Here is a 21,053-nt window from a genome sequence, read left to right as displayed (position 1 = left end):
CTTTGAGTTAAACTTTTAAAAGGTCGAAACAGCTACATGTAGCTGTCCGGAGATTGAGCGTACATGTTCTGTACATAATGCTTATGCCTTTACGCTGTCTTACACTATTACCATTGCTACTACTTGTACTTGTACTAGTGTTATCCTTGATAGGATGTACAAGAAGAGGTTTGTAGCGACTCCGCCGATACTTCAGGAATAGGTGTGTTGGCCTATGGGGGACTCTGAGCTCCCGCTTTCACTGCCAACTGTGTTCACCCCTCATCAGTTGAGCTTGAGTAGGCAGCTGGCTAATGAAATTTGTGCTCCGAGAGCACTCCATTAATTTTGCAGTGTTCTCCGAGCCAAAACATCACTAGGGATACCAACTTGCAGTGAAACACCGTTTCCAGAGCGACAAACCCCTGGCGAACTTCAGTCAGCAGCTTGAGTCAGTGTCGCTCATGTAGGTGTAGAACAAGCGCTGATCATCAGCCTGAGGCCATTCACAACGTTCTTGCCTCCAAACCATGAAGTGGTAGCAAGCCCGTGCTGGGGACAACTCACTGTACGAAGAAGAGGTTTTTCTTTGAGGTGTTTGTCGCGCTGGAAACGGAATGTAGGTTGGTATCCCTCGTGATGTTTTGCTTGGAGAGTACTACATGAATTTTTGTGGAACACTTGGGAAAACATATTCATAGTGTGTATTTTGCCCGTAAAAGAGGCTGTAACTACATGTACATAATGCATTGCTCTCGGACCACAAATGTCATTAGCCTACTCAAGCTCAACACAACTGATGAGGGGTGAATTCCCCGAGACACTGAACACGGAGTGGTCGGTTTTCTTGCAGGTTTGCCGAGTGGAAGGTTCGATGGGCTTCTCGTGTGCTCTGGATGGCAGTCGTGAGTCAGTCAAACGTGAATTCAAGTCGGCAAGAAAAGCACGAGCTACCACGTAGGGCGCAACGCCCAATTCATCAGAATATACAAGAATGTGGTAAGCGATGCATCTCCCGGAGCTGGGTATGAAGATAGTGTTGCGCATAGGCATTGGCGGATAATGCTCGAAGAGCAGTGAAATTGGCAGAACCATACAAACCTTATGGCGGGCAATTCCTCGAATTCTGCTCCATTTCTTTATCCACATACCAAACATGCATGAAACTTACCAGAAAAAGTACCGAATTCTGCCAATTTTTCTGCCGGCATTATCCGCATATGCCTAGAAACTTGCGCACACTTACAGAAGCAAGGAAGGGTTCAAGCTATTTCAAAGCCGCTGACACTTTGATATCTGAATCCATGGACGAGATCACAATACATGCTTGCTAGAAACTCGGAGGTGTCGGATATCATGAAAACTTCCTTTCGCGAGTAGCTAGCTCAGAAGAGAAAGAACTACGACCAAGCATACAAAGAGTACAGTGGAACCTAGTACTTGTCAAGCTTGGCGACCACTCTGAAAAGGCAACCACCTGTCCTAGAGGCCCACAAAGTCCCGGACCAAATCGGAAATCCACAACACAATGGACACTAGTACCCCCCCCCCCCTTCCGCTAATATAACTTTTTCGTATGCGCTTTTTTTGCAGCATCGATACTCGTACTCTTGCAAAGACTTGACCTTGACGCCATAATTTTTCTTCTGCTTTTCTCTTCCTCCCTCTCTTACCAATTTTCCCATCCCACGTATTTCATCACTCAAGCGAAAACAAGAAACCCCTCGACAGGCGAACAGCCTTTGGGGAATCCTTTTAAAACTAAATAAATAAATGCATAAGACCCTTGATAAGGGGACCGCCTGTACACGGGTCACGGGGACCACATTATTAAAGGGCCCGTGCGTGGTCGGCTAAGGCAGGTTTCACTGACAGGCCGGCTGTGCATGATTGTATCAGTACTGACAGTAGTCTTTCTCTATGGGAGGAGATCCCCTCCGCTCAATAAGCTTAGAGCCTCCGGCCTAAACTAAACAAGCCCCACAAACTCAAACATGCTAGTAGTAACTGGACCATTTCAACGAAGAGTAATTACTTAGTCTTAGTTGCTTCCCTTGGCTTCAGTTCAGGCTTCAGTGTTCGGACTCCGCAGTCTACCATGATCTACGGACGGTTTGCGCGGTTGCATGAAGGGGAAACGCGGAGATCACGCGCCCTGATTGACCTGTCAACCAATGAACCATCGCCACTTGGAGGTTTTGACCAAGTACACTGTCACTGACTGTGACTGTCAGTGGAGATCGTGATCATTCCGCATGGTGACCATGGTGACGCTGATGCAGTGATGCCGGTAAATTCGGTAATGTACTAATGATACTAATGATGATGTCCTTACTTGGTAGTGGCGAGGGCGTGCGCACTGTGCAGTGTGTCCTCATCCACTGTTTGTGTTTAGACCAGTCACCTACCACGAACCTCCTATCCGTACTCCCGTCCATCCCTGTCCGTGTGCTCAGTGCTGCCGCAGTAGCCGGACTACGAGTACAGAGTTTGGTGCAGAGTCATCAAAACACACGAATACCCCGAAGAGCGAACTGACGACAGGACGAGTAACAAATCAACCGTGATGGGTGGCCCTTTGCGCTTCGTGGATGGCAAGCTGTGTGGTTCCACCATGCTTTTTCAGTCCACTGGAGGCAGAGGACTGTCCTGAGCTGCTGGAATACCGTGGCAACACCGCAATTACTCAATGTGTCACCAGCCCGATACAAGACTGTCGTGGATGTAAACAGACGGAGCGTGGGAATTGTCCACTGATGGACCACCCTGACGTTCTACGGCCATCACTGCATCAGTTTGCAAAGTTAGCCGAATCCGCTGTGAGGATAACCAAGCATGATCATAACTGGAACTACGCATCGCCCCACGGCGATAGCAGGTCTGTGGCACTCCGTTCCCGCGCCGTGTCCATCGTCTTCTACGCGTTGGACCGTGACTTCAGCGGAATCCGAAAAGCGATGACGGACCTCTCTTTATCTCGTTGACACGCGGAACACCGTCGACTTGGTTCGCCCTTACGGCCTTATTCTTCAAACAACCGAAGCGAATCATCTACCTATGGTCCTTGAAGGGCACCAGCCTATGGTCCTTGAAGGGCACCAGCACCTCAGCTCCTGATTTGTCTAGACCTATTCAGTGTTGGCGGTGATGGTGACTTCTAACTTACCAGGCTGAATTTTCTGATTTGATCGAATCAATGAAGCACTGGAATTGGACGGCATCGATCTTCATGGTGAAGTGGGAGAACAGTCATCGCACCAAACCGCCGGTGTGGACCATTGCAGTGCTGCTGGTTTGAATAGGAGAACATTACTCAGTTGTAGTGCTGCAGATGATGGCGTGCACCAGCGTGGAGCTGCAGTGCAGAATGATACAACTCGAGATGATCATCGCATTATTAGCATTATGACCTGCACAACGTACATTCCCAATTTGCTATGCCACCTCCAATAAGACGTTCGCCAATATTGGGCCGTGACCCTTTATTGCATTGTCCAATGTGAGCAGTCGGCTTCTTGTGTGTGCAAGGGTACCAATGGGCAGCGTCCCAAGTAGTGTTCGGAGTGTCCTTGGATATCGCCAACGCCGCCGTCGACACCATGGACGAGTTCATCCCGTAGGCTGTTGCGATGCCAACCCCGCCAGCCCAATCATCATCGTCAATGGTGATGATGGTGCGGGTGAAGAAGGGTTCGGTAACAATGGCTTGACAGCAACTGCCCGGCACCAAGTGTTCCAACTTGCCACCAGCCGATCACTGGAGCTATTCCGCTCGCCTGACGGTGGTGCTGGTACTGGTGTTGCTGGCGATAACCTGGATGGTGCATATGCCCAGAGTTTGTGGGACCTGGTGGATGGCACATCACTGAGTGATGCTGAGTGTACTGAGCTATGGTCTCAGTCCACAGCACCGAGCAGAGAGTCGAGGAGCAATGGCTGGCTTACACTTAGGCTGTTTGTTTGTGCACCCCTACACGATTTCCATGCGGTAAGGCCAAGTGAAGACCAGTTTGCCTTGAATATTCCCATGATTGTGCGCATCTGCCTTGTTGAATGTTCTAGGCTTGGTGTGGTTCGATACAGACAGTGATACAGACAGTGATACAGACAGTGATACAGACAGTGATACAGACAGTGATACAGACAGTGATACAGACAGTGATACAGACAGTGATACAGACAGTGATACAGACAGTGATACAGACAGTGATACAGACAGTGATACAGACAGTGATACAGACAGTGATACAGACAGTGATACAGACAGTGATACAGACAGTGATACAGACAGTGATACAGACAGTGATACAGACAGTGATACAGACAGTGATACAGACAGTGATACAGACAGTGATACAATAGTACTACCGGGGTGTCATCCAGTAGTAGGGTACCCATGCTGCCCGTAATTAAGTCGGGTTATAGGGTAGCGGCAAGTTGTTCCTGAGAACCCGATCGGGTAGTTGGAGTACCGTGTTTTTGCAACGGTGCATCTGAAAAGCACGGCTACGTGCTTACTGTACACGTTCTATGTAGCGCAAGTGCACACTCACTGTACGAGCTATGTCAAAAACACCCGATAGGATACCCGTGCTACACGGATAAAATACCCGAACCCATTACCCGACCAAACCCCTACCCGTTGCAGCCCTATAAAATACTAGTAGTAAGGATTGTACTGTTCTATTTGTGGTGATTGCTGTTTTCAGGAGCGCCGGAGTCTTCATGACCATGCCTTTCGCGTTCTTCAACACTGGTGTGAAGTGGAGCACATCCACCTCATCATTGTTGACTTATTTTCTGTAAGTTAATATCAGCTGACTAGCAGTGTTCAACTGCTCGCCCATCTGTCACTTACTATTAGCATAAAATCACTCAGCCATAATGATTTCTTTTGCTTCCAGTCATGTAATTTCTTCATCGTGATAGCATTGGCATGGCATTAAGCCCCGGTTGTCAATTTCTGGCTGATCTGATCCGGAGAAGACTGGCTTCCAGATATTCAATTGTCTCCCGGGGATGACCCTATTTGCCAACAACTGCATTTTGTTCCGGGTGCTCTCTGCAGTCCCTGGACAAGGAACCAACAAGTTCTGCATATCTACAGCTCTGCATGGAGGAAATAGACAGGTAATGTGTTCATGCAAGTGCAAGCTGTAACTGTGAACTGTGACTCCAGGGGCAAGCCGACTAGGCAGTGATTCGCAAGAAGAGAGCATTGACTCGCGAAACACGGGGCTAATTTTGACGCAACACTTTTACCCATTTAACATCATGTTTACGTAATTATATTGGTCCGTGCAAGCCTGAGTATACTGTTCAGCCTGCCGGTGCCAGTGGAAGGACATGTTGCATACCTCCAATCAGGCCCAGCGGAACCGGTCACGTTGGTCAGGCCGTGGCCGGACCAACTTATTGGCTACCAACACTGATGTGTTTACTGATGAGCAGGTCATGCCTACCCATCATATCCTACACTGATGTGTTTACTGGTGAGCAGGTCATGCCTACCGATCATATCCTGCACTGATGTGTTTACTGGTGAGCAGGTCATGCCTACCCATCATATCCTACACTGATGTGTTTACTGATGAGCAGGTCATGCCTACCCATCATATCCTACACTGATGTGTTTACTGATGAGCAGGTCATGCCTCCCCATCATATCCTACACTGATGTGTTTACTGATGAGCAGGTCATGCCTCCCCATCATATCCTACACTGATGTGTTTACTGATGAGCAGGTCATGCCTACCCATGATCATATCCTACACAAACTGTATAAAAGCCTAGGGTACTAGTACAGTGTATAGTGTATAGCCGGACCAGCCAAAAACTGCTTCCGCCGGTCCTGCAGGCTCCAATGCCATCAACAAGCATCACACACTTTCACACGGACTGCCCATAAGGTATTTTCTAGCATCTCAGTGAGCAAGGGCAGCCGGATAGTTGCCTGTTGCCCTGTGCAATGCCAATCAGGAATGCCTAACATAGGTTAGTCTGATTCCCCCACGCCCCATCCCATCTCTCTGGGTCCTCCTTACCCCCCCCCCCCCCCACCCTGTTACCGGCTCTGCTTGTCAGTATAATGTATACTAGTCACACATGACTGTCTAAGTGTACCTATCCGCATGTTTTGATTCTGCAGATGCACCGAGGATGGCGTACCAACACTCTTTCTGGGCTTGATGTCCGAAACACTTGGCTGGATTCCAGAAAGAAATGATGTACCCCCTGCTGTGGAGAAGCAGTTTGGCTGGATACATGGCCTCTCGCTGCTGGAGATGATGTGCGTGCATGCCGTATACCGGAACAAATCGCCCAACGGTAAGGTGATGGAAGGACCGCAATGTTTTCCGAGGTGTTTTCAAGGCCCTTCCAAAATACAACTGTGAGCTCCCATTCACACTACAGGGCTTCTGGGCGTGTGGTGTCCCTCTGATAAGTGTATCTCACCATGAGCTACAGGGCTGCTGGGCGTGTGGTGTCCCTCTGACAAGTGTATCTCACCATGAGCTACAGGGCTGCTGGGCGTGTGGTGTCCCTCTGACAAGTGTATCTCACCATGAGCTACAGGGCTTCTGGGCGTGTGGTGTCCCTCTGATAAGTGTATCTCACCATGAGCTACAGGGCTGCTGGGCGTGTGGTGTCCCTCTGACAAGTGTATCTCACCATGAGCTACAGGGCTGCTGGGCGTGTGGTGTCCCTCTGACAAGTGTATCTCACCATGAGCTACAGGGCTTCTGGGCGTGTGGTGTCCCTCTGACAAGTGTATCTCACCATGAGCTACAGGGCTTCTGGGCGTGTGGTGTCCCTCTGACAAGTGTATCTCACCATGAGCTACAGTGCTGCTGGGCGTGTGGTGTCCCTCTGACAAGTGTATCTCACCATGAGCTACAGGGCTGCTGGGCGTGTGGTGTCCCTCTGACAAGTGTATCTCACCATGAGCTACAGGGCTGCTGGGCGTGTGGTGTCCCTCTGACAAGTGTATCTCACCATGAGCTGCATCTACCCTTCATGCATGTACAAGATCACTGCTGAAACTGATTGAAGAGGTGATTTCACTTGCAGCTCAGTTGCAGCACTCATGATCTCTCCATTCGCGCATTACAGCGTCATGTACTGTTCACGGATCATTACGCTGCTTCTTTTTTTGTGCAATGGCATGCAGCTCTGTTCCTGTTCCGCGACCGTAGCTTTTTAGACAGCCTGCCTGAAGCAGCGCGAGACTGCTATGAAGATGTTTACATGCAGGCCGGCGTGAAACACTTCAAACACAAGCTGATGGAGCGCTTTCCGGTGAGTCATCTTTATTCCATGCTATGCACATTTGGCAGAGTACATTACTTCTTTACAAGCCATCATACCCGATTACCTCTCTTAGTTTCAGAGCCGGGTGATCACTGAAGATAGCACTTTCGATCTGTCACAAAACCCCAATTTTCAGAGTGGACTTGCTAAGAGACAACAGAAATTTAGCCGTAAGAATCAGTCTGTTGTTATAATCCAATGTGCACCTTGGTACCTTCACCACTTGTACTCTGTGCGACTCACTCTATCAACATGTCTGCTACCAGTGATGATTGAGTTGGCAATTGGTTGTTGGTGTTTGGAATGACTGAATAGTATCAAGTTGTACACACTCAGCGGCCTTCACAGGGATCAAGTCCTTGTCCTTTATGTGGCACTAGCTTCATACTGTATCTCTCTCTACATTACTCAAATGAATGTTGTCAAGCAGGAACAAGTGATAACATACAAGTGTTCAGCCTCAGTGCAGTCCCAGCCAGCGGGAGGTGACAGTACCGGCAGTGTCAGCCCAGATCAAGGTCACAGCGCAGGCAGCCCCACCAGCTGCTGCAGCAGCAGGCATTTAGCACTGGAAGGACTGAAAGTCTGCGGCAACCATGTGCAGTCGTTCTTCAAAGCGAGGTGAGTGAGTGTGGCACTGTATGACGGTGACACTGGTACCCATTATTAGCCTTAGTCATTGTCATGTTATCTGGGCTAGATTTGGTTGGATTCGGAGTATCAAAGCGCTGGTGATAAGTAACCTTTTTTCTAGTGGACATGGTCTTAGCCTGCAGTGGAAGCGAGATCTTTCAGATGTGTAGAGTTGAAGCAAGCCATTACCAATCAAACCTGTAGGCTTGATGCAATGCCATTGTTGCCAGGATGAAGATGGAATTCAGCAGGACGTGGCCTACCATGCTGTTATAGTAGCGGGTCCATTGGTTTAGCAAATAATAGGAAGTTGATTCCCAAACACAGCACAGCGTAAAAATCGGTTCTCGGTGCTAAATTGTGGAGTGGACGAATGACTGGGGTTGGTTGTTGCCGCTCAAATCTGACCTGAATGCAGAATTCGCAAGCAGTTCCAGACAACGGCCGGTATGGAGAGTCCAACAGTGGACATCATGGAGAGGTATTGCAAACAACAGAATGAAGAGCTCTCCCGCAATGTGACAGACTACATAAGCCGGCCAATACTGCCGCATCTCAAGGCAGTTGAACGACAGGTTTGTTTTTGAATGTTATAATTGTGGTACGATGTCAACAGTGTAGCCCAGATTGCATCAATACAATAATGGTATCGGTACGTTTTTTAAATGGCATTATCAGGTTTTACTTGATCTTTCTGATTGCACAAGGGTTCTGCACCCAGGCTATTTACTTGTCACTTTGTTTAGGCTGTGATCATGGCTGTGGATCCAACCTGCTTCGAGTCTTGCACTGATGCTGTTGTTGATGTGCAGGTTCAAGCTTACATAAATCAGGGAGGTCCGTCGCCACTGCTGATTTGCTCGCCATACCCAGGATGTGGCAAAACTGGAGTACTGTCACACTGTGTACGTCAGCTGCTGAAGAACACCGGACATCTATACACCATGCATGGACAACGAGGGTAAGCCACAATGATGCCCCCCTGGCCCCCAACACACACAGTGATGATTTCAGTTAAAGTTGTCCATGAAACAGAGATGGGACAGGTGAGATGCAAAAGCTGCCATGTTTACGGATGTTGCGCTGCAGTTGGTGAGTTTAACTGTTGTGTTGCCTATTTCCTTCACTGGCTGTGTCCAGGCATCTTCAGGCCTCACTGTCCTCCATGATCGAGGCTGGCAAGAGCTCGGCCGTGTTCTACCACTTTTCTGGTGCTCAGCCTCGTTCCAGAGACTTGACAGTGCTGCTGCAACGCATCTGGGACATCTCGGAGCTGCACAGGTTTCACCTTGGGAAGTTACCATCTGACTTGACACAGCTTGCACTGCAAGTGGCTGAGCTGCTCGGTAAACGCTCAGCAGAACGCCTCGTCATTTTCATCGACCAACTTGACCAGGTAGTCATACCGGCACGTGTACTTGAAATCACCGAGCCGATCTTAGCCTTAGGGACTGCAATGGAACCCCTATGTCCCCTGTGTTCCATGTATGAACAGCATGGTATTTCCCCAGTACTGCTATGCACCAAAACACCCAAACACATATTTCACATACCGGTAATATCAAGAGTAGATAAACAAGAGTGTGCAACTCCGGGATGGGTTGGCCCGTGGCGGAATTTTTTGTTGACGTAATCTTTTCGGCGATGCACGCGCTGCGAGTCTTTTGGAAAGTTTTTCCTCGTGCACTTGGCCGGGCTTTACATTACAAAGTTGGTGCCCAGCACGTGCTCTCACACTGCTCTGGGGCAAAATGCGCGTTCTTCTGAAAAAAGGTGACGTCAACAAAAAATTCCGCCACGGGCGGGGTATCTGCAGATTGTGCAGAAGAGATCCGGAGTTGCACACTCTTGTTTATCTACTCTTGGTAACAGGACATAAAATCACATGACATTAGATTGGAGGTCTATTTGCCGGGAGTATTGCCGATGTGAAGACAATGCAAAAGCCATGTAATACTCTTTTCTAGGATGCCGGTTCAATGTATTATTATTATTATTCCCACCCCTGCCTTCAAACCATGCATCAGCCTTGGTATTGATAATACTGTGCATGGTCTGTTGGTCTGTGGTCTTCTAACTCTACTTGCCCAGATCAATGACTCCCAGAGCAACTACTTGCAAAAGTGGCTTCCTCGAAATCTGCCGGAAAACTTGCGCCTCGTTTTGACATGTAGTCAAAGGGAGACGAACAACAAATGTTGGAAGGTAAGAAGCACTATGTCACGTAGTTGTGCATTGGTGATGCTTAAAAATAATACGAGGAGGAAATAGATAATTACTACCCATTCAGCACGGCATGCACAATACGCGCTGTCTATAGGGCTGGCCTTGCGCGTGGTGGCACGACCACGCATGTGTTCCTGTGTGTGTGTGTGTGTGTGTGTGTGTGTGTGTGTGTGTGTGTGTGTGTGTGTGTGTGTGTGTGTGTGTGAGTGTGTGAGTGTGTGCGTGTGTGTGTGTGTGTGTGTGTTTGTCAATGTCCACAGGTTGTTCGATCGCACTATCCACAGGCCGAGGTCATTCAGCTGGAGATGCCCCGTCGGCAGGACTGCCTCAGCATGGTGCGTCACCAGCTGCCCCAGTCCCTCTGCTCTCGTCTCGGCGCTACCAAGCTGTACGAGTTCATCGACATGATGGAAGACCGGACGCCAATGGCGGTGACGGAGGCCTGCCGTCAACTGTCGTCATTCTACATGGCCAATACGGATGCCGGCCTGCTGGAGCTGGAGCAAAGAATGGAAACCATAGTGCATAATGATTTGGTCGGGTGAGGAAGAACAATTGTCATTGTGAAGTTCTTAAACAAATCAACGCATGTTGTTGCAGACCTAAGGCTGCAGCTGCGCCAGGTAGAAAACTGCATGTAACAGTCATACACCATCAGTTTCCATCATTCCAGGTCATAGTCTCAAAGTTGTGCAGAGCTACCATGTTTCATTACCAGGCAGGCACAGTGGGTTGGTCAAAGACCATGATTGAGATACGAGAGGTACCTGGTTCAAGTCCTGCCTGGGAGCGGTTTTTCTAGCCGTGCTGCTACCCACAGTCAACTGGGAACTTGTGGCCAGGCACAAGGGGTACATGGATGCAGCTAATGGGGTCGTTCTTGGCACTTGTGCCAGTGGTTGTGAGACTTACCCACTCACCCCCACCGTTAGGCGCTGCATCTGCCGCTAGGGTTTACCGGGTGTTAGCGGCCGTCGTGAGTTCCCTTCGGGAACGGACACGATAATTTACTTTATTTTTATTTTTTTACCATGTTTCATTTTACTTAAAAAAAATGATGTGCTGTGTAGTGCGGCCGCAAGTTCTTTAATTTAAGTTGGCATACATGCACTCAGTTTTCAGCGTCGTGCGGTTGCAGTCTAAGTACTTATATAATAGGTGATCACTAGTGGTACTGTTGTTGGTGTAATGAACCTTGTATGTACCGACATGCTGCACATGATACATAACAGCTGTATCAACCATACCTACGCCTTGCTCCAGTGTCATGTAGTGGGAGGGGAAGAACCTTCCTGGGTGGTAAGAGTAAGACCCTAGATCTCCCCCAGCATGCATTGCAATGATCTCATGTACACCTTTACTGTGCTGTGTGGTTGTTGACAGGATGCTTACCGATGGACTTGTGGAGCTGGAGCTGCTTCCCGAGTTTCCCAAAGTGTTGATTGCTGCAACGATGTGTTTGCTGCACTGCTCAAGGTCTGGCCTTCTGGAGTCCGAGCTACTGAAGATGCTGGGTGCTGCGTGCGCCACTACAGCTCCAGCGAACACCAGCCACCACCACCACCACCATCGGCAACTCACTGGCAGACTGAAGGCTAGCAAGGGCAAGTTCTCATCTGAAAGTGATGTTGCACGGCTATCAGGTGAGGCGAGGAGCCCAAGCTCTGCCGACGAAGTAAGAGAGGATAATGACATGCCCCTGCCGAACTCTCCCATCAGTGGAGCTCACCCGCTCAGAGCTGTGCCAGAGCAGAGTGATTCCGGGAGGATAGAGGACACGATCGGCGATGAGGAGGACCATGGCCAATCCCAGCAGAGTATTCCGGAAAGGTCTCAGCATCAGAGTGTCCATACAAGTACCGATGACAACATCAACTCAGGTGATGGTAGCACGGAACTGCCACCACCGGGATCTGTACCTAGGTCGAGACAGCGGAGCTACAACAGTGACCAGATGCAGGCATTTCTCGAAGGCATGCCGCAGCAGCGTAGGAGAATGTCAATGCCGGCGGCGCGATCAACATCGGCACTGACTGTTGGCCACCGCATCTCCTCTTCACTGCAGACAGGACTCGACAGAACTGATGAAGTGGGCGACGAGCCGGAAAACACACAGCCGTCGCCATCAGGGTCCGGGACACAAGCACGCACCATGCCTCAGTCAGCCAGAGTGCCTGGACTTGTTCACTCCGACTGGCACATCGACCGCCTCGGTGAGCTCAGCTCACGTGCATCGTTCCAATCACGATCTACGCAGCAAAACCCTGACACGTCTTCTAATGCTGCTGGGACTGGCACTGCTGCTAGTGCTGGTGCTGGCATGCGACGGCGCTATCCGTACATGAGCAAGAGCCGATACGACAAGCGCTCTCTGTTCCAGCAGCATCCGCCGCCGCCACCACCCGACTTGCCGTCTCTGGTGTGGGCCAGTCTGCTGCGGCACCTGCGCCCGTGGATACGACGTGTTGGAGATCGTGCGGAAGCCAGATGGGCCATATCCCACACAGTCTACCACGACGTTATCCAGGCGTACTACTTCAGTCGAAGTCCGTCCGACAGGCAAGAGTTCCCGTTCTACTTGAACTCGCCTGAATTCTACAATGCCGCCAACAGCCACTTTGGCCAGTCGCAGCAACACACCGTCACCACCCTTGCTCACAGGAGAGCAAGTCAGTTCAATTTACACCTAGCTCACAAAGGCGTGGAGCCAGTCCAGGATGCAGAACACGGGGAAAAAGAGGATGCGTTTGATAGAAACGAACAGAATGGAGCAGCAGTCACACAGACAATATACGGCGCACAGCACAGCAACCATAAGCAGTTGGCTCGACAGCGCTACGGCTGGTGGCACGAGCGACTGGCTGGTTTCTTTGAAGAAACGGACGACGAAGAGCGGCGAGCTGAGGAACTGCCATTTCACCTTGAGGAGACGTGCAATGTGACACAGCTGCGGCGTTGTCTAAGTCGATGGCCGACGTTCACCAGGATCTTCAATCCGCACGACCTCGGGATTCTTCTCTACTGTTGGAAACAGGCAGGTGGGGCAGGTGCTGCCGTTGTTGAGTATCGGCGTGAACTGGAGGACATGCAGAAGAAGGCCAGCACAGTGGAGGCGGCATTCCAGCATACCAAGTGTGCTCAGCTGATGTTCTACATGGGTGGTCTAGAGGAGGCAGAGCTACTCTTGGTAAGTACAGTATACAGTACCGCCTTACCCGGCACGCATCCTGTACATGCTAGCCTTTACCAATGCTGCATGCAGACATCATTACACTTGATGGATGGCTCATTTACACCGCAGCTGCCCGTTTTTTTTACTAATATTGAACAAGTACCAACATACATGTAGGTACGCCACACTGACTCACAGTGAATTGCAGTCCACTTTAGTTCACTTGGATGGTTTGGAAGTGAGCGAAGAGAGAGAGAGAGAGAGAGAGAGAGAGAGAGAGATTGAAAGAGATAGAGATAGAGAGAAAACTAAACTCGTCTCAATTGACTGCGACAGTATCTGCGTAAGCACGTACTTCAGAATTGTGCACTAACGGAATCAAGTGCCAAGGTACATTTCGAAATATTGAACACTTTCTCGCCATGCGATGCACCATTGCCCTGTGTCAGATCGGGAATATTCTTCAGGGCCAGTCATGGCACCACGCATTGATCAACTAGAGTCTCTGCTATGGACGTGTTTGACTTGTTTTCCATCACATTGCAGAAGGAGGCTCTGGAGTTGTTAGATGTGGATGGCTTGCCTAAGGATATGGCAACAGTTCACCTAGCCCTGGCAGAGGTCTACCATGCCAAGGTGCAGAATATGGATGTGCCGACTGATGAGATCATGGCCACCCAAATGCATTTGCCTGGCTTTGAGCAGCAGCTAAGTTCAGGAACTGTGGCTGAAGGTCACATGATTGACACTGCCACAACGCATCCGTTTGTTGTGTGTGCACCAGATGATGATGGCATGACAGGTCAGTATGCTAGATGGACGGCTAGGGTACAGCCTATGCCTTCATGCTTACCTTCTGACAATCCGACATGTATGAGTAGAATCCATAGACGTGTCCTTACATTGTCTTGGTTGTGTGTGTGTGTGTGTGTGTGTGTGTGCGTGTGCGTGCGTGTACGCATGTATGTGTGTGTGTATTTGTTTGTGTGTGTGTTTGTGTGTTTGTTTGTGTGTGTGTGTGTGTGTGTGTGTGTGTGCGTGCGTGTACGCATGTATGTGTGTGTGTTTGTTTGTGTGTGTGTTTGTGTGTGTGTGTGTGTGTGTGTGTGTGTGTGTGTGTGTGTGTTGCTATGTCTAACATAGCTGTTCGCTATCATCGCTTCCGCGATGGGCATGTCTGAGGTCTGAGGTCTGAGGTGTGTGTGTGCGTGTGCAGGCTGAAACTTGATTATTCTTACTGCTTTCGTTTGTGTGACTTAGGTTTCTCATCAGAGCTGACCAGTTTTGATCGCGGAGGCACAAGTGCTCATCCTAGAGTGGAGATGAGTTCAGACAGCAGCGACGATAAGTGGGCAACCTACCACAAGCAACTCAAGCAATCGATGCAACTTGCTGCCGCTGAAATAAGTCAAAAGGCGCTCGCTGAGGCACAGAAGGCAGTGGATCTTATCCAGACCGCCCTGCCGTCGTTTCTTCAGTTACCCCGCCGCCACCACCATGCCCGCCACGGCAGCGACGCTGGAATCAGCAGCACGAGCAGCAGCCGCAAGTCCAGCATTATCGTGTCGCGGCGTGACAGTCTGGGAGGAATTTCCCCAACGCCAGTGTTACCAATGCCGTTGTCAAACCGATCAGGTCACGACTGGTGGCCAGGTGGGGAGCATCCTCACAGCAGCTCAGACCGAGACAGCGAGAGAGGACTGCTGCTGATGGCGCGAGCATCCACGCTGCTCTGCAAGCATAGTCAGCAGCTGTCGACAATCAAATCGAATGATGGCAGTGACGAAAGGCCGAAGTACCTTCAGCTTTCACAACGAGCGGCAAACCACTGCCTGGGTAAGGGTGGGCATACTCGACTGTCTTGAAGGAAAGAATGTTTTGAAGCCGGGTGATTTTATAGATGGACGTTCGGAAACATAGGCCAGGTTTTGCTGTTGACGTACATTGAAATGCTTGGTTTGAACTTTGAACATAGGCCTGGTAGGAATAGAAAGCCTCGCCTCATATCGGCTTCTTCAGGAATAAGCATAAGTTAGCTCAGTGTTAGATGTGATAATGAGGTTAAAGTACCTGTGACAGTGTCTGTGCATGCCCCCTACATGCATGCCTACATGCATGCCTACATGCATGCCTACATGCATGCCTACATGCATGTAGGCATGCATACCTACATGCATGTAGGCATGCATGCCTACATGCATGCCAGCTACATGCATGCCCCCTACATGCATGCCAGCTACATGCATGCCAGCTACATGCATGCCAGCTACATGCATGCCAGCTACATGCATGCCAGCTACATGCATGCCAGCTACATGCATGCCAGCTACATGCATGCCAGCTACATGCATGCCAGCTACATGCATGCCAGCTACATGCATGCCAGCTACATGCATGCCAGCTACATGCATGCCAGCTACATGCATGCCAGCTACATGCATGCCAGCTACATGCATGCCAGCTACATGCATGCCAGCTACATGCATGCCAGCTACATGCATGCCAGCTACATGCATGCCAGCTACATGCATGCCAGCTACATGCATGCCAGCTACATGCATGCCAGCTACATGCATGCCAGCTACATGCATGCCAGCTACATGCATGCCAGCTACATGCATGCCAGCTACATGCATGCCAGCTACATGCATGCCAGCTACATGCATGCCAGCTACATGCATGCCAGCTACATGCATGCCAGCTACATGCATGCCAGCTACATGCATGCCAGCTACATGCATGTATAATTTTAAATTACTTGTAGTCAGAAACTACTGTACACACCGGCCTGGGCTTGTAGGGACTACACACCCTGGGCTTGTACTAGTTGTAGGGACTACACACTCTTGGATAATGTACTCTTGATGATAAAGCAGATGAATGGCTCTCTAGTCTGGAGTGATGCAATATTGTGTGTGTGTGTGTGTGTGTGTGTGTGTGTGTGTGTGCGTGTGTGCATGTGCATGTGCACGCTTGCATGTGTGTGTGTGTGTGTGTCGCTTGCAGACACGTACCAGAAGCTGGGCGATGTTCCGCACCAAATTGAGGCACTCATCGAACTCGCCACGGCGTCCTCCATGGCTGCAATCACAACACGGACGGGCGATTCCGCGAGTCGTGCGGCTGCACCGGGCCACCAGGCGTGTGAACTTCGGAATGCCAGACAGCAGCTAGAAGAGGCCCTGTCCCTAGCCGTGCAGCACATTGGAGAGGATCACCAGCTCACCTCGCAGGTGCATCATCATCTTGCCATGGTGCTGCAGTGCCAGGGCGAGCGCTCCGCCTCGTTGCAGCACTACCGTCGCTGGGCAAGCATAGGCAGTCGCCTCTACGGCACAGATCACCCAGTAGTGCGCAGAATTCACACTAGTCAATGGAGTTCCGCTGATGGCACTCCTTTAGCCGCAGGTTCCAGTGGTCAGAAAATCAACGGACAGCAGTAGATGAGAGATAGTTTGAAAGTTACATGAGTGTACTTGATAAAACGTTCCCGGCACCTATTACACTCATGGCCGCTTGAATCTTCCCGACTGATGCATTTAGTCTATTATTCGATTTCTTGCCATCTTCTTCAAGTGAGGAATGTATCGCCATTACACGTTCTGATTTGGGGACCGGTACAAGGATTTTAATTTATTATTGAACACAGCTTGAAGCGTGCAGGTTCGGACCAGCTGGATCTGGTGCCGACTGTGCTCCACCATTTGCTACCAGCCGTAAATTGCAATGTACACGGAGACTTTCCCTGACCCGAATGACAAAGAAGACTCGAACTGATAGCGTAAATTCTTGAAAAACATTCCTTGTGTCTGCAAACATGCGAAGTACCTATTCTTTTGCTTCTGTGTCCTAAGTTAGTTTTCTGTGCACTCTAAAAGGCGTTTCAAAAAGGAACAGTTTCAGTAAATTCAACCACCACTGCATTGATAGTTGCATTCTAATTGAGGTAAACCATTCTTTAAAGTTATTTTCTAGCATAGACAATGCCAAAGTAAGAACGACAGTATGCTGCTAAATTATTTCTGCATTGCTTGGTCTGCTATGGGTACAGCTATGCAGATTCACTGATGAGCATCGAAAGAAAAGCCCTCATACCTAGCTTCGCATTCCATCGATTGTGTTCATTGCCATATTGAAACTACTTTCTCCAAGACGCTAAATTATTGCTGCGGTAGCCTTATTCTATGCTGAGTACCACGTGCATGTCCTTCGAAATGCATATCATTGCTACAATCAGCATACCGCGCACTGTACACTGTACGTTCGTGCTTTAGACTGATTCACCTGCAAAGAGGGTTTAATAATAAATAGTCAAAAAATATTCTGCTAAGAATACTGACCTGTGAAAGTCAACACAGGGTCTACCGAACACAAAACAAAAATCATTGTAAAATGCAAAAACGGCAAAACCATCATTATTACCAAGACGACGGCAGCAGCAGCAGCAGCAGTAGTCTGCAATAGCAGTAGCAACACTCAGCAAGCGGCTATGTGCAAAGCAAGCAGCAATAATAACAATATAATTATAGCAACCAAGTTTCGTAGCGCACATACAATGATTCAATGGTTAAAACAAACAAAAAAAGTGCGAGTCAAGATCCATTCTCGGGAGATACACCGAGTGCTGTGTAGACTGCTGATCCATTCTCGGGAGATACACCGAGTGCTGTGTAGACTGCTGATCCATTCTCGGGAGATACACCGAGTGCTGTGTAGACTGCTCTCCATGTACTGACTTGCACAACCCAACAAATACTTGCCAGTGGGTACAATCACTCTCTACGTATACCGGCATGTACCACATGTACACTGTACCACTGTGTGCAGGCGTGGCAGTGGCATGCAGGTGTGCTCTGCTAGATACACGCCACCATGGCATTGACTGTAGTATGCCCGTGGGCTATTTGATACACAACACCATTGTCGGGATTGGCTGCAGTATGCACATGGGCTGCTTGATACTAGTAGTTGATACACAGCACTGCGGCATTGGTTGTGGTAAGCCCGCGGGCAACTACTTGATACACAACACCATTGCCAGCATTGGCTGCGGTATGCACACGGGCTGCTTGGTACACAACACCATGGCTGGCCTTGTTTGGTGACTAAGACAAGTTAGCGAGGTAGAACATGGCTAGCGATACACCGCCGACCACAACAGCACTGACGTAACTACCCAGGCCAGCGCTATCACACACATCCTCACCGCACACATCCTCACCGCACTCATCCTCACCGCACACATCCTCACCGCACTCATCATCGCCAATGGCTGGCAACTGACTACTAGCCCGATGGCTTTGCAGCATGAATCTGTGGCAGAGAAGAAACACGGGTATTCCATGCACTGCCAGTTCCACCTGATCTCCACAGCAACCCAACGATTTATAGACGCGAAGATTTAAGTACGAGATAGTGGTAGCGACTTCGGCGATGATAACATAAGAAAGGTATTTACTCCCCACAAGTCAAGTCGGCGGAAAACACGAGCTCCGGTGTGGGGAGCAAACACTTTTCATTTGTAAAGATTTTTTAAAGTGCACACATAATTTAGAGTTGCCAGGCTGTGAATACTGGTCTACAGGCTTCAAATACTGATATGTCTTAGTACATCAGTACATTTGCACCCCCTGTTTGGAAAGATGCCGAAATAACTCCAAGGGATAGCACTGACACTGGAGCTTGTGGAGTTACGAACTCTGGTAAAATACACCGTCATCGCTTGCAGTGAGTTACGTCATACATATGTACTGCCATCGCTCGCGTTCAGTACTGCTGACTGTGATCGTTCATGTACAGTACAGTACAGTCGGTCGCCGAAGACCTAGGGGATCAGCCTCCTAGCCTAGACCGCTCTTGTTTTTGCGTATTACAGTCTATGGTTAGTTGAGTCACCGCGTATGCATTGGTATGCTGTGCTTGGTGGAATAATTCTAGCCTGGTCGTTCTTCGGCGCACGACAACACTGTACGACTATTCTAGATCCAACGTTCGACTTCATGTAGACAGTACATGCATGAAGAATTGTGTCTGCTTTCAGCATTTTGTATTAAGCAGTCACTCCCCTCCTAGACACATTTTCCATTTTTAATAGATTTTTTAAAACATTTCCTTTTTTATGCTTCTAGCTCGATCATGGTTGGAATTCACGGCCAGCTAGCTCCACCTTTGATTTGTTGCAGGGCGCAGAATAAATAAATGTGTGTTTCGAAGTTTTGTGTCCTTAATAATTTGGGACACTAAACTAGATGATTACCTAAATTACTTGTATTCCGGTACTTGTATCACGGATATAGAAGAGAAGGAGACGCCACCCACAATACAAATACAAAATAATACAAATACACAGCAAGGTCTTGCTGAAACTTACACTGTTGATGGCATATCCGAGTAAGGTGTCACCTTGGCCCGCACTTCATCAGTGTTCAGTACAGGGTCTTCCATAATTCAAATGCACAATAGTTCTCTTATGCTCTTTTTCAAAAGTTCATTGTGCCAAAAACGTGATCCTGTTGTACACTGTAGCAGAGAATTGAATATGGCGAAGCCCTCGGCAGTTTCACTTTACTGTATATCAGATACATACGGAGGCTCCTCGACAGGAATCCAACACTCAAGCATCGTCCGCCAACACCATGAACACTGACCAGAAGGATTCCTGACCTGGGGCTCAAAACTGATTTGAAAATGGATACATGTACAGTATTATGTTGAAAACAAAAATAATTGAAAGACTTTCGCCAAACAAAAATCTCGTATCTCGCGCGTGAGTGCGAAACCATGGAAACCGGACAAAAGCACAAACCATTTCTTTCAAGAAAGGCGCTAGCGCTAGGCATTCGCTGACAAGAAAAAAGGTGTTGTCCAGGGAGTCGTCAAATACAAGCAAATACAAGTATTTGACGACTCCCTGGTGTTGTCCTATTGTATTTTTCCTCATTTTTCTCAATGCATCACTATCTTCACTCTGATGAAAAATGTTCAAAAAACAAACAAGAGCACAAAACATTTCTTCAACAAGGCGGATACTATGATACAAATCTGTTACACCATTGCGAAGAATGGAAAATTAAGGTACTAGTACTCTTTTCGCGGCTGTATCTGGGCCGACCGCACAAGAACAGGCATTACTTTGGTCCCACACAAGCAAATCACTCCAAATTTTCTCCACACACAGATGAAAGGGTAGTGATTGCAACAGCAGAAAATATATTGTCATGCTTTGCGAGATCCTTGGAAAATGTAAATCAGAATGTACACTTTCTGTCGATATGACGGGCTACACATTTTCTTAAAAAAATGTCCAGGAAAAGACTATTTGATGGGTCTAAATTTGTTGGATCCAAACCATCTAGGTCTGGGGAAGGGCACCTGGGTCAGCAGAAGTCCATCCAAAGGAAAAAAGGACGCACAATACACCTTATAAAACAACATATATAATACGCGACCGTGTTGCAACATTTGAGAGAGGGCAAAGATTGTTCCAGTTAAAGTGTTGCTCTTGAAAACACCCAGGTGCCCTAGGCCTGGGCATCACCTTTCCAAAAATGTATACTTTGGGGGGTGTCCAGACACTTTATCCAAGAGAAAACTTCAGAAAACACACTCGCAGTAGGCTAAAAATAGTGAAAAAAAGGGGTCCAAAACAGACAAAAATGCAGGCATAAGCTGTAATGTCAGCAACAAAACCTCACCAAACCAAGCTAAAATCCACCAGCCTCATATGTGACA

General features: G+C 48.7%; 1 protein-coding gene and 1 long non-coding RNA gene across 2 annotated transcripts; one reads left to right on the top strand and one right to left on the bottom strand.

The window, feature by feature from the left end:
• Positions 1–3,063: 3,063 nt before the first annotated feature.
• On the top strand, positions 3,064–17,234 carry LOC135805128 (uncharacterized). Its single transcript, XM_065319129.1, has 15 exons — positions 3,064–3,967; positions 4,689–4,781; positions 5,048–5,109; positions 6,129–6,307; positions 7,152–7,279; positions 7,722–7,912; positions 8,343–8,499; positions 8,737–8,885; positions 9,065–9,320; positions 10,016–10,129; positions 10,411–10,691; positions 11,534–13,337; positions 13,869–14,124; positions 14,583–15,158; positions 16,329–17,234. The coding sequence occupies exons 1-15, from the start codon at positions 3,515–3,517 to the stop codon at positions 16,763–16,765; spliced, it is 5,136 nt and encodes a 1,711-aa protein (XP_065175201.1). The 5' UTR covers positions 3,064–3,514; the 3' UTR covers positions 16,766–17,234.
• Positions 17,235–17,613: 379 nt separating this feature from the next.
• Positions 17,614–20,085, bottom strand: LOC135805129 (uncharacterized). Its single transcript, XR_010551121.1, has 2 exons — positions 19,693–20,085; positions 17,614–18,635 (listed from the first exon to the last, which is right to left on the bottom strand). It is a non-coding gene; the product is annotated as an uncharacterized LOC135805129 (long non-coding RNA).
• Between the last annotated feature and the right edge of the window lie 968 nt (positions 20,086–21,053).

The sequence above is a fragment of the Sycon ciliatum genome, chromosome 1, assembly GCF_964019385.1.
Source record: "Sycon ciliatum chromosome 1, ocSycCili1.1, whole genome shotgun sequence".
NCBI classification, from domain to species: Eukaryota; Metazoa; Porifera; class Calcarea; order Leucosolenida; family Sycettidae; genus Sycon; species Sycon ciliatum.
The sequence above is the reverse complement of the archived record's forward strand: the minus strand, read 5'-3'. Positions and strand labels throughout refer to the sequence as shown.

Bases quoted from the DNA above. Each gene is read 5' to 3' on its own strand.
- LOC135805128 (XM_065319129.1), top strand. From the start codon at position 3,515: ATGGGCAGCGTCCCAAGTAGTGTTCGGAGTGTCCTTGGATATCGCCAA. The intron at 9,321-10,015 runs GTAGTCATACCG...CTACTTGCCCAG, and splicing joins TCATCGACCAACTTGACCAG to ATCAATGACTCCCAGAGCAA. The intron at 13,338-13,868 runs GTAAGTACAGTA...ATCACATTGCAG, and splicing joins AGGAGGCAGAGCTACTCTTG to AAGGAGGCTCTGGAGTTGTT.